The sequence below is a fragment of the Rhipicephalus microplus genome, chromosome 5, assembly GCF_043290135.1.
Source record: "Rhipicephalus microplus isolate Deutch F79 chromosome 5, USDA_Rmic, whole genome shotgun sequence".
NCBI classification, from domain to species: domain Eukaryota; kingdom Metazoa; phylum Arthropoda; class Arachnida; order Ixodida; family Ixodidae; genus Rhipicephalus; species Rhipicephalus microplus.
Genome location: NC_134704.1, coordinates 187,197,198 through 187,215,315, shown reverse-complemented (window position 1 = coordinate 187,215,315; position 18,118 = coordinate 187,197,198). Strand labels below are relative to the sequence as shown.

Here is an 18,118-nt window from a genome sequence, read left to right as displayed (position 1 = left end):
GGAAAAATAAAGAAACGATATGCAAAATAAATGAAAACGAACAACAATTATTTCCGGTTCCGAGCGAGAATTCAACCCAGGCCGTTCAATCGGCAAGCAGTTGTTTTACCACACAGCCTCGTCACTGCTTAGAAACACAAGAAGAAAACTTCCTGTGCTTGGAAATGCAGTGAAAATAACGTTCTTGCTTTACAAACCTACGTGTGCTGCATGCAGGCTTCACAATACAATATGTATTATCGCAGTAATATTGCGTGGTACAAGCGCACATTGCCGTCGGACATCAGCACACGCTATCATCAAAACAACTACGTGGTTTAGCCGGCCACTTTTTACAAAGGTACAGGCGTCATTACGCGTATTCCCTTAAGGCCGCGTTCACACTGAGCAATCCGGCCGCCGAAAGTGCTCCGAATCCGGTTCGGTGGCGGCGAGATCCGTCGAAAAGGCCCTCTCCGCGCCGATCGCTCTCGGACCGATTTTTGCGGCGTCTGCCGCCGAATCGGTCACCGCGGACCAATAGGAGCGCTAGTCAAGGAATTTTGAAAAATGGCGGCCAAGCCCTACTCACTTGTTATGCTGCAGTGCACGTAACTTAATGTTGAAACCAACGGGAGTTTAACCTACTCTGTGCCTACTTCGCCTCCCTATTTCGTGAAAGAGGTGACTGAGCTTGCTGTTGGCGTTACCGAGCTTGTTGCGGTCTACCAAAGCAAAACGAACCCACCAACGCCGCTGGCGTCGGTGGTTTTTCTGCTCTTCGTGCATTACAAGACAGCCACTTGCCAGCAAAGTAAGCAGTACTGTCTTTTTTTGCTTCTTGCGTACGAGAATCATCGAAGTATACACCACCGTATAGCGTAGTAGCGTTTGCTAGCCGCGACAACAACCGTGTGACAGCGCATCCATCCCGTGTTCGCCCCGTAGTAGATGGCATATTCGGCGGCGCGAAACGCGTCCAGTGCGAACGACGCTGCGTTTTAGCGGCAGGGGAACTTCAGTCGCTGTAGAAAGCGGATGTTTCAGTGTGAACTAGGCATAAGACCATGTAGTAGGTGATCGTTCGTAGTTGGTGGACGTTTGAGAGGAATTCACGTGCATACGTGCTCGTGGTTAAAGCGTGCTACACATTAAACATATCCGAAAGCTTCACTGACCCAAGCAACTTAAACTTAATCGAATACATTCAAGTTATCTTCAATTTAAGCTTCAACAACAACATTGTGCAATAAAAAGTATGCACTAAGTAGACACCCGGAACAGTATATGGCTATTGCGTTCAACTCCTAAAGGCTAAGTTTACAGGTCCTTAATTTTCTTGGAAGACCTCGGCGTTTCTTTTCTCTGTGGAGATTAATTGACAGCTCACTCATACACACAAGGACAACCATTCATCCCCATCTCACGTATTTCTACGTTTTTTTATCTCTATGAATTGGCTCATTTATCAAATTTATGTGGCCATTTACAATATTGGTAGTCAGAAGAATGACTAGAAAGTTATGACCCAGATCGTGACCTTTCCTGCTTGATTAGTCTCTAAATAACTGAACTGCCCTTCAGCCATACTTTGAAGATAGCACAACTCAAATAAATTTTGTGTGGGTCTGTTGATGTGTTCCAAGTGCGAAGCATTTGTTCTACCTACCTACCTACCTACCTACCTACCTACCTACCTACCTACCTACCTACCTACCTACCTACTTATCTATCTATCTATCTATCTGTCTATATATCTATCTATCTTTCTTTTTTTCTATCTATCAATCAATCTGTCTATCTATCTATCTATCTAACTATCTATCTATCTATCTATTCGCATACGTCTAGGTTCTCTGGTGATCTCCTCCTCAGCCTGCTGTAGACTGATATTGGTATTATAGGAGGGTGAAATAGTTTGAAAAGTTCTACTGTCTTGTCTTGATGTGAATGGCGTGAAAAGATTGTCCCGTACGCGATTCAACGCTTTCCTCCAGACACGAGTGGCACGTACCCTCACACCGCGGGCTACGGTGTGCTGGTATGCGCCCCAAGTGATTCATTATTTGTGTTCCCACGACGGCAAGAGCAAATATTAATAGTTTAAATAAGATAGCATTAGAAGATACCAACATCGGCATCGCTGAGCCGACGAATGTAAGGAATAAACTAGACAACTTTAGCAGAAACTGAACCTACGGATCTGCGTGGCAGTCAGGCATTCTAACACAGTGCAACGCGAGGTCTTAAAACTGCTTTAAAAGAAGCAATCCAGGCGTAATAGCAGCGTAACGTTCTTGCTCATTGCAGTGCGCTGCACCGAATCTTCTAACAAAGCAACAAACAGTACATACATACTTCTATATTGATGGTATGGGCGTGATGTCGGGTTCCTGTCAGCCATGGTTCCAATATCGCTTCCGCTTTTCCAGCAATATACCAAAAATTAAATTCTTGTTTCTGCGATTCACCAAGATATCTTCAAGTGGCGCTCGACCCACACGAATACGCTTATGAAAGTTACGTGTTGATTGATTGATATGTGGGGTATAACGTCTGAAAATCACCATATGATTGAGAGACGCCGTAGTGGAGGGCTCCGGAAAAAGTTACGTGTGATATTCGTATCGTGGCAACACAATGTCTCCTCTGTTCCAATTACACTGACGCCTCTGCTCTAACGGGAATTCTGGCATTACGCCAGACCATAAGTAACCCTTTAAACGGCACTATCGCCAACGTTCCTGGTAAGCCCATGCTGTGCAAACAACTACTTAAACTCATAAACATAGGTCTATTCATCTCGCGAAGCTTGTTTCAAAGCCAAGAATGCTGCATAGACAAACTGAAGTTTTGCGCACGAAAAAAACACGGAGAGAGGTAAGCTAATATGTAAAATGAACGAGGCTGAACTGAGCAATATACTGACCATTAATTGTATTTCCAAACCATTCACTGCATTGTTCTCTAAGGAGTCACACTACATACGTGAATATTGTTAAATTTGCAAAGAACGTGTAAGCATTATGGTTGAAAAGTAGCGTGTTATCACCTGTTTTCAAAATAATCATGATTGCACCTCCGCGCTTGTGCCATGTCTTTTTCTCCCCATGTTTTCTTTGTGTGCTCTAAAAGTGCCGTATGACCTGCTTGCACGCTCAAAACAGCTGTGTTACTGCGTAGGTGACTACTCGCCGGATGCTTTGCATGAAACTGACACCCACAAGGCATAGCATTTGTTGATTTTTTTCAGTACAAACTAGTGTCCTTTGTAAGGAGCGAAGCGCCTTATGGCGTGGGCTGAGCGTCTCGTTGTAATTAAATGTAGCCACCTTCCGTTAGTTCTTGAACTTGCCGTAGAGGGCAGTACTTGTATATAGAACGAAATGCATCTACGCAGAAAAATGGAAACGGTATGATACTAGAAAACGTTACTTGTAGTATGATAAACAACAAAAATCACAGCACATTAAAGGAGTGAATAATGATGAGTGGGGCTAAGCACCCGTCACTGCGTCAGTGCTTCTGGCCATCCGTTCGTTCTTGCTTCCGTCCATCTTTGCGTCCATCCATTAGAGCGCCCTTCCATGCGTTCATCCGTGCGTCCATCTATCCATCCGTGCACCCATCCATGTGTTCGTCCCTGCATTCGTCCGTGCATCCTTCCGTCTACTCGTGCGTCTACTCGTGCGTCCATCTGAGCGTCCGTCCATGAGTTCGTCAATGCGCCCGTCCCTGCGTTTGTGCATGCGTCCACCCGTCCGACCGTCCATGCGTCCTTCCCGGCGTTCAACCATGCGTTCGTTCGTCCTTGCGTTCGTCCATTCATCTGTTCATGCATTCGTCCGTCTGTGCGTCAAACAGACCGACAAACAGACGATGGACAGACGCGGCCAGCGCATGATTCACGGTTTGCCGATAAAAAGTATGATACGCGCAAGACGGTAGTGGCTGGTGCTCCAAGACGAAACGCCAATGTGCGAGCGTGCGAGAAAATAGGAATGACGTCACTGGAAGACATTAGCGATCGCATCTTCGTCGGCGGCGCCGTATGCTAGGGGGGGGGGGGCGGTGTAGTAAAATTAAAACACTTTTTGGCGCACGCACGCGTTCAGAAGGTCGGTGGATGGACATGGCTGCAGAACGTCGTGCGCGCAAAGCGGCGACAGCTCGCGCTCGAAGACAAAACCTCGATATGCGAGCGCGCGAGGCAGAAGCGTGCCGTGAAGCTGCGTGGTTTCGCCGACAAGATCTCGGCGTATGAGGACGAGAAGCCGAAGTGGTGCGGCAGCGGCCTGCGGACGCAGCTTCACTCCACTCTCCATCATTCACCCCGTGGATATCTTATTTTTTTATTCCTCACCTGTTCGCCTCTTCTTCAAAATGGCGCAGGTTATAGTCGTGAAAACAACGTCAGCACCTAATGTACTTCCGAACTTCAGTGTGTGCGCTGCAGAACAAATATAATGGCTACTACTCTGCAAGTCTGTTTGAAAAAAATGATATTACTGTAACCTAGTTACAGATATCTGAAATTTGTCAAATTAATTGCCCAGTTATTTTCTTGGACGACAAACAAACTAAATTGATTGATTGCTATGTGTGGTTTAATGTCCCCAAACCACCATATGATTATTAGAGACGCCGTAGTGGAAGGCTCCGGGAATTTCGACCACCTGGGGTTCTTTAACGTGCACTCAAATCTGAGCACATGGGCCTACAACATTTCCGCCTCCATCGGAAATGCAGCCGAAACAGTCGGGATTCAAACCCGCGACCTGCCGGTCAGCAGCCGGGTACCTTAGCCATTAGACCACCGCGGCGGGGTAGAACAAAATAAATTAAAATTGGAATAGTCACAATGCATCCCTAGGCAAGCGCAGCCTTCGGGGACATTCCACAATAGAGATGTGTGATTTGATGGGGCTGCATTGCCCTCTCCCGAATAGCGTATTTTTGCATATATTTGTTCGTATTATGGAAATACCTCAGTCACCACTTTTTCTTTTCCTTTGCGTCTTAATGCCCTCAAGTTCTTTCACTTTTTAGTGGAAAATTTAGTGGCTGACTTTGATGGTACTGATAAGCTTTAGCTCAAGTGTTCAAACACATATCAAGCGTGGACATATCTCTAGTGAGTAACCGCTGCATCGAGTTGATTTAAATGTGTCGCACTTGAAAAAAAAGGCAAATTTAGTAGCTTCTCAATGGAAAACAGTAATTTAATAGTGTAACGTGCTAAAATTAAACCACACATTGTACTGGAAGCACAGCACAAGTTTTTTGGGTCACAAATGCAAGATAAGTTTGCAAGTATTTGCGCTTAATCTACGCATATATCCTAGGGTTTTTAGCATTACATATTAGATAAAAAAGCAGAAAATTCGAACATAGTTATAATTGTGCATAAAATTGTTGTAGGTATTACGACATCTGTGATAAATATTTTGCTCACTTCCTTGGCTAATGTTTTCAAGTGATCAATTTGACATAAACTCTGGGTTTGGCTTGATTATGTAACTTTAACCGAAATTCTGAGTGCTTTTTTTTCTTGTTCAGTGATCAAGTTGAAAAACGTAGTGCTTTCTTTAACGTTTTTCAATACTCAAAATTGTCTAGAAATATTTATGTACAAAATGAAAAGGTGGTGTTGGCAGTCATTGAAAATTGTTTTCCTTCCGAATGGTAGCACAATAATGCAAATTGCAAACACGCTTGGCAAGGTAAGTGAGTTCTCAATTTCTTGTATTTACGTAAGCATTCACAAACAAAGCAAATTTTTTCCTAGATGACGAATCATATAGTGAAATAATTTAACCATGAAACAGCATAAGGTGGTGAGCGATTTGCAGGCACATTCGATAGTCAGCAGCACATTTTTGGGAAGGGTTACAATGCCCACTATACGAGAACTTCACCAAGCCATTGCTCGTATTTTTGTCGCAAAATGTTCTGCGAACTACAGCATCTCCTTTTCGTAGGTGTATAACCCTTGCGTTCCACGTTCACATAGCAAACTTCGTGAAGTTAAGTAAGGTACCTAATTGACGATGCCCTCATCAATTCAGTGTCATGCCTAGCTTAGGGAACATGTTACACCCACAAGGCCAACTAGCTACTCTTACATAGCAAACACTACTGAAATGCTGAAGATAAAACGTCGTTTAGTAGCGCTATTTAATTCTTCCCTAAAGCCGTGCTGTTCACGTTTTGATATCATGAAAATACACAAACATAAAGTAGGAAATTGATTTTACTACTTTCATCATTTCCGAAAGCGTTTTTTTTTTCGGTTAATGCTCTCTGTTTCGTTTTCTATGCCTATGCTGATTCAGTAAATGATTTTGTATGTCCATTGAATCAGTCTGTTCAGTCGCTAATAAAACGTTTGGTAGGCCACTCCACTAATGCCGTATACTACCGCAAGCATCCCACAAACATATAAGACAAATTAATGGAGCATATGCCTATAACCTAAGAACGTGTAATTATTATAATGACATGGGAGCACTTCAATGTGGATGTCGAGAGCTAGTCTTAAATCTTGCCCTTACAATTCTTCTTGTTCAGGGCAAGTGAAACGGTATGGCTACAAAAATATTTGTAAGAGCCTGTCAGGAACTAATTAATTAGAAATGAACACATAACACACCTGTTCATGGAACTCTGCATAGCCGAGCGAAACGTTCTCGACAGGGAAATGTGCGGCTGTTCTGTGTCCCCATTTTTCGGCTGCTTCCGAGGCGACTTGCCCCAAAGTGGCATGACGCAGCGGCGGGTGCGAGGCACCGGCGAGGTGGCAACAGGCCCGAACCCCGTACCACCGAGCAAGCAGCGCTGTCAGGAATCCCATTACTGCCGCGGCAACGGCCGTCGTCCTGAAGCAGAGTGGAGTGGCGGAATTCGCTGAGACTACGGCGTGGAGGGCCCTGCGACAGGGGCCTCGATAACGATAGCTGAAAGCTTTGTTGTCTTTCTGGATGTACTGGACGATAAGCGCACTTGAGAACCTTTTCATCGTGCCCTACTTTCTGGCTGTGTAAGCACTTAGCTAAGTTTGTTTTCTTTTTTAGAAATAACAATAGTTAATGCAAAACCACGCTGTAGTATATTGAACGAGGCTTCATCAAAAGCCCTTGCTTGGCCAGTATATTTACGAGCAATAGTATCAAGAATATCACCACGTGCACAGAGTTATGCAATCCAACCGCTGAATAACTGATAGATGATAGCACAAAACTTTGTTTCGACCCATAGCTGGCAAAATTTTCACACGAAGTACACACAGTATAACTGCTTCGTGGCAGACTTTAGATGCAGACACCATGACCACTTCATCGAAAAACTGAGACTCCCAACCGCACATTTGAACGCGCGACGCAGACAGTGGCTCAATTCATTTAACTTTACTTATCAATACGACCATGTGGGCACTTGCACGCGTGTTAATGGTATCAATTAGAGACCTTCGTCAAATTGGATTGATATGTGGGGTTTAACGTCCCAAAACCACTATATGATTATGAGAGACGCCGTAGTGGAGGGCTCCGGAAATTTAAACCACCTGGGCTTCTTTAACGTGCACCCGAATCTGAGCACACGGGCCTACAACATTTTCGCCTCCGTCGGAAACGCAGCCGCCGCCACCGGGATTCGAGCCAGCGCCCTGCGGGTTAGCAGCCGAGTACCTTAGCCACTAGATCACCGTGGCGGGGCACCTTCGTCAATTTTAAGTTTAAATATTATAGCCCCGATTTGCTGACTTTATGTCACGAAGGCTTACGTAACAGCGAAATATTTTCCATTGTTTCATAATCCATTGTTTTAAACTCAGGTACCAATTCAACACTTTCAGGTCTCACCTTAGCTTCTCTGAATGAAAGCTTTGGTTCTTGTGTTTTCCGCTTGCGCTGTGCTTCGATGCCGCTTGCACAGGCTTCTGGATTGGAACGACGTCGACGTGGACGTTCACACCGCCAATTTCGTTTGAGCTCCCGATGAGCTGCCTGCGTAGAGAGCATGACTTTGCCAATCGTAAACATTCTAGATAGCCCACTGTGCTTCCAGGTGGCATATTTTTGCCTAAAACCAGGAGCGAAATGCTCATGTCACTCTGATTGCAAAGTAAGTGGCACGCAAGACGTTCGAGCCTGCGACAGGCTACTTCTTCATTTCTAGAGTACCGGTGTATCCAATAAGTTATGTTCCACAATTTCCCAACTTCTTCATTTTGAGTGGAAGGGAGATTAGTAGTTCGCCTCGGCCGCTATCTGTGGCACACGCCTGGTTATAGACGTGATCCCCATTACGCCAATCGTTCTGAGGAAACTTTGACAATAAAGAGCACCACTGTAAAAACGATTGATGTTATAGTTTAAAGTGGTAGGTTTAAGGAGCTCGTTTCATAAAAAATCCAGTGTCAGCAACATTGCACAGGCTTCTGGGGACTCGTGAGCGACAAATGGCGTTGACCGCTAGCGATAGTGTCTTATATATAACATTGACTAAATAATAAACATATTCAAACAACTTCTTCAAGGTATTGTGCATGGCAAGCAGGTTTCCCTAAAGCATGGTTGGTGGCGATGCTCTCGAGGCCCGACTTCACAACGCGTTCCAAGGCAGGGCACAAGCGTCCCCCAAGTTTTGTAGTGATGAATTCATACGCGAATAGACGCATCTATTTGCACACGTCGATTTACACACACATTTATGAGACAGCTAATTCTGACTCAGATCAAGCCGTGAGTCCGAGCGAGTTGAGCTTTTTATTGTTTGGTGAGCTTAAGTCCAACCGAGTCTCGTTGAGAACAAACAGAGAGAGTGAGTCTCGCTGAGTATAGTTGCGTGATATTTTGCCGAGTCTGGGTCCAAGTTACACCGAAGCGCCAAGTATATTTGTGTAGTGAGTCTAATGACCTCCCTTCGTTGCTGCTCTGTAGTCCTATCTTCTCATCCTCAGCAGTACTATGAGCCATGCATAGGCTCAACGTTTCTATTCACGCCTTTTCACAAATATTGCGACGGATTTCGCATTTATATGTCACCTAATGGTTATTGATCTTAGGTGCCTGTTGCGGAGGGGCCTGCAACTTATTCCGCCTCCTCGCTTTTTTCCCTCCCACAAACTTTTATTTTCAGTGAGTAGAGTGTATCCATCATTCCAAACCCCAGAGAATATAAAAAAACTCTTTTGATGTGAAAACACCCTTTCGCCATGGTGTAAGTTTGTAAATACGTTTGTCAATTGTACACACATCAAAATCACTTCAACTGTGTGAACAGACATGACCAATAAGCCCGTATTTTTTATTTCAGGCAAGTATTCAAGTCGAAGAGGTTCTATAGCGCGGGCCACGTGAGCCGCTTTTGCTGAACAGTCGTGATTCCGCTAGGCCAAAGAATTGCTCTGTCAAAAATAAGGTGACGAAAAGGGGTGGAGTTTTATGTAGTTGTTAGAAATAACGTATGAAGTACAGATTTTCAAGTATAGCAGAAGGAAATTCGTGCATAGTATTCAGTACCGTGTGATCGAAGTGGGCTTCATGACTATATTAAAATTTATAACCGTGAAGAACGTGCAATCCACGCTTTTATATAAGTTATACACCCAGAGGGAAGCAAAGGGACAAATCTATTCCTCCTGTCGCTTAACTAACTGGAATATAATAGTTAACTTCTGGTTACTGCTGCAAGCGGGCATGTTTGCATTGAAAGGTTTGATGTTACGGCGTTTTTTCACGGATATATTTGAAATAGTTGTTATAACATGTGTGTCCTGTAAGGTATCCAGCTCAAAATTTTGAATGTGGTTTACATAATTATACATGACAGACAGCGGGCACTGGCGCGAAACTCAGCTCCTATGTGCCGAGGTGGTTGTCTGCCACGTTTATTCTGACAATTGGTGAAAATCACAAGCGAGGATTATAGTGGATACCTTTTACTACCGGACCGCGATAACAAGCAATTACTGCTAGTAACGTTTGCGACGAAAACTGCGGAGTTCGTATCATTTCACTGCAAACACAATGCAGAATGTCTATCTTTGAAATCTCTTGCAAACTTTACAGCCATCGCTTTTATTGCCAAAGCACCAGAGCCAAATGAAACTCACTTATAAAATCGCACCCTGCCTTAAGGTATTACACGCACTTGTTTGTTGTAAGCCGAACATTTCCAAGAAAAAGTTACAGATGTCTCGCAATGTAGGTGAGTGAGAGCCGGGATGAGTTAATATTGAAACGATGGGTGGCCAGTCACAAATAAAGGTGTTAATTCTCTGTCCCTGTAAGTATGTAGCAAAGCATGGACCTCGGCCTTGCATGTGCTTTGAAATTTTCGTAACAATGTTATTTCACGCATGGCATTCTCAATGCATATTTAATAATGAACCTCTCACTCGGTCAGTGAAGGTACGTCCCCCTGCTTCTCCTTCTACACTCCCCCTTTGTCTTTTCCCCGGAACGCTGCAAACGTATTCCTCTATAGTTATTTTCACTAAATGTTCACAGCACACGATACCGCGGACTTTTATTCGAAGCAAAATACGCTTCCATCAAACAACCTCGTTCATGCGCTAATCAAGCTTCGTCAAGGACACAGCCAAAGGGCAAAGATTTTTAAATATTTCATGATGATGATGATGATGATGATGATGATGATAATGATGTTGGTGATTATGCCTCTACTATGGCTCTTGCACACTCAGAGGCATTAGCCAAGAATTGAGTGTATGAAATTTAAGGCCTTGCGAATAATACCTAATCTTAACAGAAGGAAGATAAGCACACGTAAATGCAGAAAGTGTGCAATATTTTTGTTTTTGCCATTTTGACCACACAGAGTAATATATATCTCGAATTGAACTTGCAGTAATTTTGAACACGTTTAAAATGAATGTTTAGAATTTGCCTAATATTATTACAATAACAAATATGCAAATAGGAATTTAGAGGCGCATTTGTTTTGTTTCAGGAAGACAACTACAAACGGCATTAAAGGCATTTCTGGGGCTGTAGCCAAGAACCGAAGACCAAAGGAGAGTATATTCTCAATGGTGAAGGGCAGTCCAAGATTAGCAAATGGGATGACAAGGAGACGTTTTCTTAATAGACTGTAACGGCAACATGACAAAAAACAATGGTCTATTGATTTCAGGTCTGTACAAAAGCTGCATAGGGGAGATATTCCCAGACTAGCCCTGTGTGGATATAGATTCAAAGGGGGCACATGACATCACAGTCTTGTTAGCGTGGCTCCCAGCTGTCTAGTATGACACCAGCTGGATTTCCATCGATATATCAAATGTCTAAATTCAGTGCATGGTGTTACTGATTCTATGGCATCAGCCCTGAGTGCAAATTTTCGCTATCTTATCGCCGTTATACTGGACAGCACTGGAAGCACAGAAAGTATTGGGCCATTTAATGCCATTCGAGCTAATTAGTCTACCATTTTATTTAACTCTAACCCGCAATGCCCAGGTACCCATAAGAATTTTAGGGGCTTAAGCAGTGTAGGAATTAGCGTAAGGAATGTCCTTAAGGCATCTGATTGAAATGAAACTGTCAGTGACGTACATACGGACAGGGAGTCTGTACTTACGGCGAAAAACTTCAACTTCGTCTGTGTGAATACGGCCACACAAACGCTCACCATTGAGACTGTTAAAATAGCGATACTCATGCGAGGCCAGGCAAGACCCTCTTAGTTATTTAAACTTTACTCGGTGTTGTACCACCATGCAATAGCGGGACTTCCAACCGCCACCACCATACTCAGGTGGCGGCGGTCGGAAGTCCCGCTATTACCTTCACAAGGATGTGGAAAGAGGTCGTTACGTCGGGCTCACAGTGATCTTCACGTAATGTTGCTAGCGAAAACAAAAAAAAACTAACTCTACAGCCAGGAGTTCACCTGAACCAGACCAACGAAAATGTTCTATTCTTCTTCGCCGTCCAAAACGAGTATGATCCACAGCAACTCGTTCATCAACGGTGGCATTACCGCCTCTCCCAAGAAGCATCGTCTCGATGCTGTACATGAAGGCAAAAAAAGGAAATGAGATGAAAATTACCATGAAAGCAAAATGAATGGCGTGAGGCGTAGTTGGTTGTAGAAACAAGACTTAAATGAGAAATAAGAAAAATTGAAAAGAATGTAAGGAAAAGATGGAACAAAAAAAAGGTGCCGCCATATCCACGAAGTGAATGATGATGAGTGGGCGAAGCTCCGGAGGTAAACCTGGTAAACCATGAATCCTCTGTACATTTTGCCCACTCGATTTTATTACATCGCTCCCCCTAGCGTACGTCGCCGCACTAAATTGAACGATTACCTTCAACCAATAACACGCGCCATATGTGACATCATTCTTATTTTATAAGATCTCGCGTCTTTCATCAACTACAAGTACCGCTTTCTAGTTTATAACAACTTGCATCTTTTCATCATCAGCTACAAGTACCACCATCTAGAAAACACTACAAGAACTAAACGAGAGGTGGCTACATACAGGAGACGGTACCGCCATCTAGTGAACACTGCAAGAACTAAACTAGAGGTGGCTACATACAGGGGACGGTACCGCCATCTAGTGAACACTGCAAGAACTAAACTAGAGGTGGCTACATACAGGGGACGCACAGCCCACGCTCTAAGGAGCTTCGCCCCTAAAAATAAGCGAAGTTACCGATAAAGTCAGTAACTCACTGGGGATTCACAGCGCGAAAAGTATGGTTTGAGCCGTGGAACGTCAATGACTTCAGTTTGCGGGGTGAAACGGAAACGCCTCGAAGTGCCTTCTGGGAGAACCTCGTAAGTGACCTCGCTGAGACGTCGTAAGAACTTGTAAGGGCCAGAAGAAGCTTTTCTGAACGGTCACGATGTCGAATAGGGGTCCACACCCAGACTTCAACACCATGCCTGAAAATAACTTCACGGTGATGAAGATTGTAGCGGCGCGCGTCTGCGGTTTGGTGATGTTCAATACAGTGACGAGCAAGTTGATGGGCTTCTTCTGCGCACTGCGCGAATTTGGCGGCATCCGTGTGGTATATTCCTAAGTTGTCGGGCAGGAGCATGGCGTCGAGCATCGTCGTGACCTCGCGACCGTGGAATAAGCGAAAAGGCGTGAAACCGGTACTTTCTTGCACATCAGTGTTATACGCAAAAGTTACATAAGGAAGTATGGCGTCCCAGTTCTTGTGATTGATGTCCACATACATTGACAGCACTTCGGCAATTGTCTTATTGAGTCGTTCAGTCAGCCTGTTAGCTTGCAAGTGGTAAGCCGCTGTTTTACGATGTTCCGTGCCACTCAAGCAAGACTTCCTGCAGTATCTCTGCGGTGAAAGCTGTCCCATGATCAGTTATGACAACAGCTGAAGCACCGTGACGTAAGACGATGCTGTTAACAAAAAATTGGCCGACATCTGCTGCTGTGGCTTTTGGAAGTGCCTTGGTTTTACAGTATCGTTTAAGTAGTTCGTAGTGACCAAAACCCACCGGTATCCAGACGAAGACGTAGGGAATCACCCCAGAAAGTCCATGCCAATCTGATGAAAGGGCGCCTTTGGTGGGCCTATTGGTTGCAGTAGTCCCGCTGGTCGTAAAGGTGGAATCCTACGTCGCTGACAGTCACGACATGTGTGAACGTAGTGCTTCACAGTCTCTGCGAGACGTGGCCAGTAGTAGGAGCGTTGAATCCGTTGCAGCGTGCGCGTATAGCCGAGGTGTCCGGACGATGGCTCATCATGACACGCACCTAAAATGTCACCACGAAGCGTAGTTGGCGCAAAAAGCAGATACATAGCTTGTGTAGGATGAAAGTTCTTTTTATAAAGCACTCCATCGCGGAAACAAAAGGAGGATAGCGAGCGTGCAAAGCTTCGAGGAGGGTGGAAATCGCGTCCTTCTTGGAAGTAAATGAGTGGGATGAGCTCCGAATCATGACGCTGTTGCTCAGCCAAGCGGGTCACTGATACGACAGAAAGGAAAGTGTCGTCGTCTTCAAGGTCAGTGTTGGCATTTTCGACCGGTGCACGTGAGAGACAGTGGGCGCCGGTGTGTTTCCGCCCAGATTGGTGGATGATGGTGACATCAAAATCTTGTAGCCGAAGGCTCCATCGTGCTAGACGACCTGAGGGATCTTTGAGATTTGCGAGCCAACAAAGGGAATGGTGGTCACTAACTACCCTGAATTGGCAGTCATACAAGTATGGGTGGAACGTTGTTATGGCGCAAACAACAGTGAGGATTCCTTTTCGGTTGCATAATAGTTTTTCTCTGCTGAAGATAACGTTCTGGTCGCATAAGCGATCACGCGCTCTATGCCATTATGCCACTGAACTAATACCGCTCCTAGTCTAACGTTGCTGGAGTCAGTGTGTAATTCCGTGTCGGTGCTTTCGCCAAAATGACACAGTACAGGCGGAGCCCGGAGGAGATTCCGGAGGGTGTCGAACGCATTGCACTGATCGGGACCCCCAAAAAAACGAGGCATCGTCTTTTCTAAGCTTGTTGAGGGGTTCAGCAATCATCGAAAAGTTTTTGACAAAGCGCCAGTAATACGCACATAGCCCAAAAATCGGCGTAGGTCTCACCTATTTATGGGCGCGAAAAAGCGGCAACGGCGCCGGTTTTTTCCGGATCTGGGCGGATGCCGGCTTGGCTCACAACGCGACCAAGGAACTTCAGTTCATCATATGCAAAATGACATTTCTTGGGTTTGAGGTAAAGCTCCGCTGTTCTGATTGCCTGAAGAACTGCCTGAAGGCGTTGGGCGTGTCATGCAGACGTGTCTGCAAAGACCACAACTTCATCAAGGTAAACAAGACATTATTGCCATTTGAGCCCCGTGAGAACCGTATCCATCATTCTTTGCAAAGGAGCTGGTGCTGAGCATAGACCGAAAGGCAGCTCTTTAAACTCGTACAGCCCATCAGGAGTAATAAACGCCGTTTTTTTCGTGGTCGCGCTCATCTACTGCGATTTGCCAGTAGCCGCTACGCAAATCTATGTAGGAAAAATACTTAGCACTGCGTATACGGTCCAACGAGTCATCTGTCCGGGGTAGAAGATAAACGTCCTTTTTGATAACCTTGTTCAGTTTGCGGCAATCAACGCAAAAACGCAACGTACCGTCCTTCTTCACTAGCACAACGGGCGAAGCACAGGGACTGGTCGATGGCTTGATGACGTCGTCCTGAAGCATGTGCTGGACTTCGTCACGTATAGCGTCTTGCTCTTTTTGTGCCACCCTATGGGCATGTTGTCGAATGGGTCTCTTGGTGGTTTCCGTGATGATACAATGCTCAGTAAGAGCCGTCTGTTTAACTTTTGACGTAGTGGCAAAGCAGTCTTGAAATGAGCCAAGTATACGTAAAAGGCTTTATTGTTGAGCCGAGGGTGTCTATCGTTTGCGTCGAGAGTGCTCGCGAAGGCCCCGTGATCGGTGGCCATTCGATGAAAATGAAGCTAACGTGGGACAAACCATCGGCATCGGCAAGTTTTTCACAATATGCAATGGCAGTGTGTCTCGTTAGGTGGTGATATTCGTTGCTGAAGTTCGTGACCAGCAGGTGAACGTGGCTGTTGCTAGGCTGAATGATTCCTCGGGCAACACTGATTTGTCGTGAAATAAGGAGAGACAAATTGGCCTCTGCAATTATCGCGTCAGACACGTCCTGTCCCAATTCTACTTTGACAAAGAGGCTGCTTCGAGGAGGGAAGGTCACAGAAACGTCGGTAACATGGAGTGCTCTTTTCTGGAATTGTGTACTGTCAGTTGCAGCGCAAAGAAGATCCACAGACGACACAAGTAATTCACAGAGGTCAATTACGGCGCCGTATTTACGAAGTAAGTCCATTCTTAGATTGACTGGCGAAAGCACACACGCAATACGAGAAAAGAGCCCGCAAATGTTGACGTACGTATTCGAATGCGTGCCGTGCACATACCAGTAGGCATCTTCAGATGGCCACCTGCCATGCACAACTGGGGTCTTTGCCACGCTGGAGTAACAATCCTCAGTTCAGATTCCAGTGTGGCACTCATTACGGAATAGTCGGCACCGGTGTCGACCAGGTCATCGACAGCATGATTGTCGACGAAGACGGTGATTTCGGCAAAAACGATCTTTCTGCGGTCGGGGAACACAGCAAAACCGGACTGGTCCTCGTCCGGTCATTGCATCGAAGGAGGGTCTTTTACAGTTTGCCGGGCCGCGATTTCACCCCCAGAAGTCGTCATTCCTAGTTCCCCCTGCGGGGACTTGGTGACCGGCTCCTGAAAGGAGCGGAAGACGATGAGGGCAAACTGGGTGACGTAGACCGGCGAAGCGATGGTTATCTCGACTGGTGAAGCTGAATAGCTGAAGGAGTTCGCTGGCCCGTAAGACAGGCTTCGATTTCGTGAGGGCACTCACCGTAGCGCGGGCATCGAGCATGTGGGTGGAAGCTGCGGAGACATAGTTGCCGGTATTGGCAGTTCCTCTATACGTGACCCGCTTCGCCGCAGCGATAGCTGAGCGGACGCTTATCCGAGATGTGCCACGTGCTTGCCTTACTACCACTTTGTCTTGAGGCAGACGGCAGATAGGTAGGTGTGCTCGGAAACCTTGAGCTGAGAGTTGGGCTCGAAGCAGTGTCGTGGAATGGCTGCATAGCCTGGTACCTTGGCCACATAGCAGGATCTGTAGCCGGTGGCGCTGGGAATCGCAATGCCGCTGCATATGTCAGGACGGGGGCGTCGGCAATCGGCGGTGTTATTGGGGACAGGGGTGTGATGGCCTGCCGGACTTCTTGTCTGATTACATCTGCGGGGGCTGACACAGGTGGATGGGATCTCACTGCCTGAAGCTGTCGCAATTCGTCCAGAACGATACTTCGAATGAAGTCTGCGAGGGCCTGTCTCTCACTGCCAGAGCCGATAGAGCATGTAGGAGCCGGGATCTTGCGTTCGTATTGTGACGACCGCTACTGCAGAGTAGGCTCCATCGTGGTTGCCTCACTCATAATCTGGGTGACTGTCGTCGGTGGATTGTGCACGACCCCAGCAAAAAGCTGTTCTTTCACTTCGCGCATCGAATGCCACACCTTTTTTTTTCTTCTGGCACGGCAGGGTCCACGCGCTTGAAGAGCCGAAGCATGTCCTCGACAAACATGGATACTCATTCGTTTGGCTCTGGTTTTTGAAGCATGTGGCTTCTTCAGCCCTTTCCTTCCTCTCGGTGTTGCGATAGGCGTCACGGAGCTGTCGGCTAAATTCTTGCCAGGTTGCAAACGAGCCCTCGTGGTTTTCGTACCACGTCTTCGCAGAATCTTCAGTAGAAGTAAACTTGGCGCAGCTTGCCAGCATCGTCCCATTCGCTGATACTGGCAACCCGATCAAAGTGGTCGAGCCAGTCATCAACATGCTCGAAGATATCTCCATGGAACGGCTTTGATGTCTGTGGCGAATGAAAAACATGCGCCAAAAGAAAACCATGGGCATCGCTGGTTTGGGCCGCCTCACTTGTCATCGGAGTTGCCATCTTTCTGGGTGTCGATGTCAAGGGACCAAATTCAGGGGGTAACCCACGCAGGCGGCGGCTGCTTCTTGCTCTGGGAGATGTAGCTGTCTCCACGATGGCCGACACAGCCGAAGTACACGTACCCAGCGTCTCCACCAGTATTGTCGCGAGCAAAAACAAGACCTGCAGCCAGGAGTTCACCTGAGCGAGATGCTGATGCTGATGCTGATCCTGATGACCTCTGATGAATGGCGCTTACCCACAAAGGGGGTGGGCCAAGAACTGGGCGGCAGGATACTTAAATGAAACTAAAATAAAAATAAAGCCAATCTAAGAAGTAGCTTAAAATAATACTACCAAAAAACAAAAATGTTTTCTGAGCAAGCGGTCAAACCATCTTTTGTTTTTGAAAGACATAACTACGAATTATAAACTTAAGATCTGAAAAGGTAGGGGTTCACTAGCACGGTAATCTTTTAGTTAAGTTGATGTAATCAAACACAGCGGAGCATACATCCTTGTGGCAGTAACAACATGAAGTTCCGCCAAGTGATAAAATTACTGGCACATTTACTTGTATTCCTAGCTTTTGTATTGGGGCTACTAAAAATCTTTTTCTCTGA

The 18,118-nt window shown here is 45.8% G+C and overlaps 1 protein-coding gene across 1 annotated transcript in view; it reads right to left on the bottom strand.

Moving 5' to 3' along the window:
• The window catches only part of LOC119174058 (putative acyl-CoA synthetase YngI), a 584,783-nt gene extending 568,330 nt beyond the window's left edge, over positions 1-16,453 (bottom strand). The window contains exons 1-3 of the mRNA XM_037424838.2: positions 16,410-16,453; positions 7,842-7,985; positions 6,632-6,857 (exon numbers count right to left, since the gene is read on the bottom strand). Coding sequence (XP_037280735.2) covers positions 6,632-6,857; positions 7,842-7,985; positions 16,410-16,453 — 414 coding nt within the window. The remainder of the gene's footprint in view (positions 1-6,631; positions 6,858-7,841; positions 7,986-16,409) is intronic.
• Between the last annotated feature and the right edge of the window lie 1,665 nt (positions 16,454-18,118).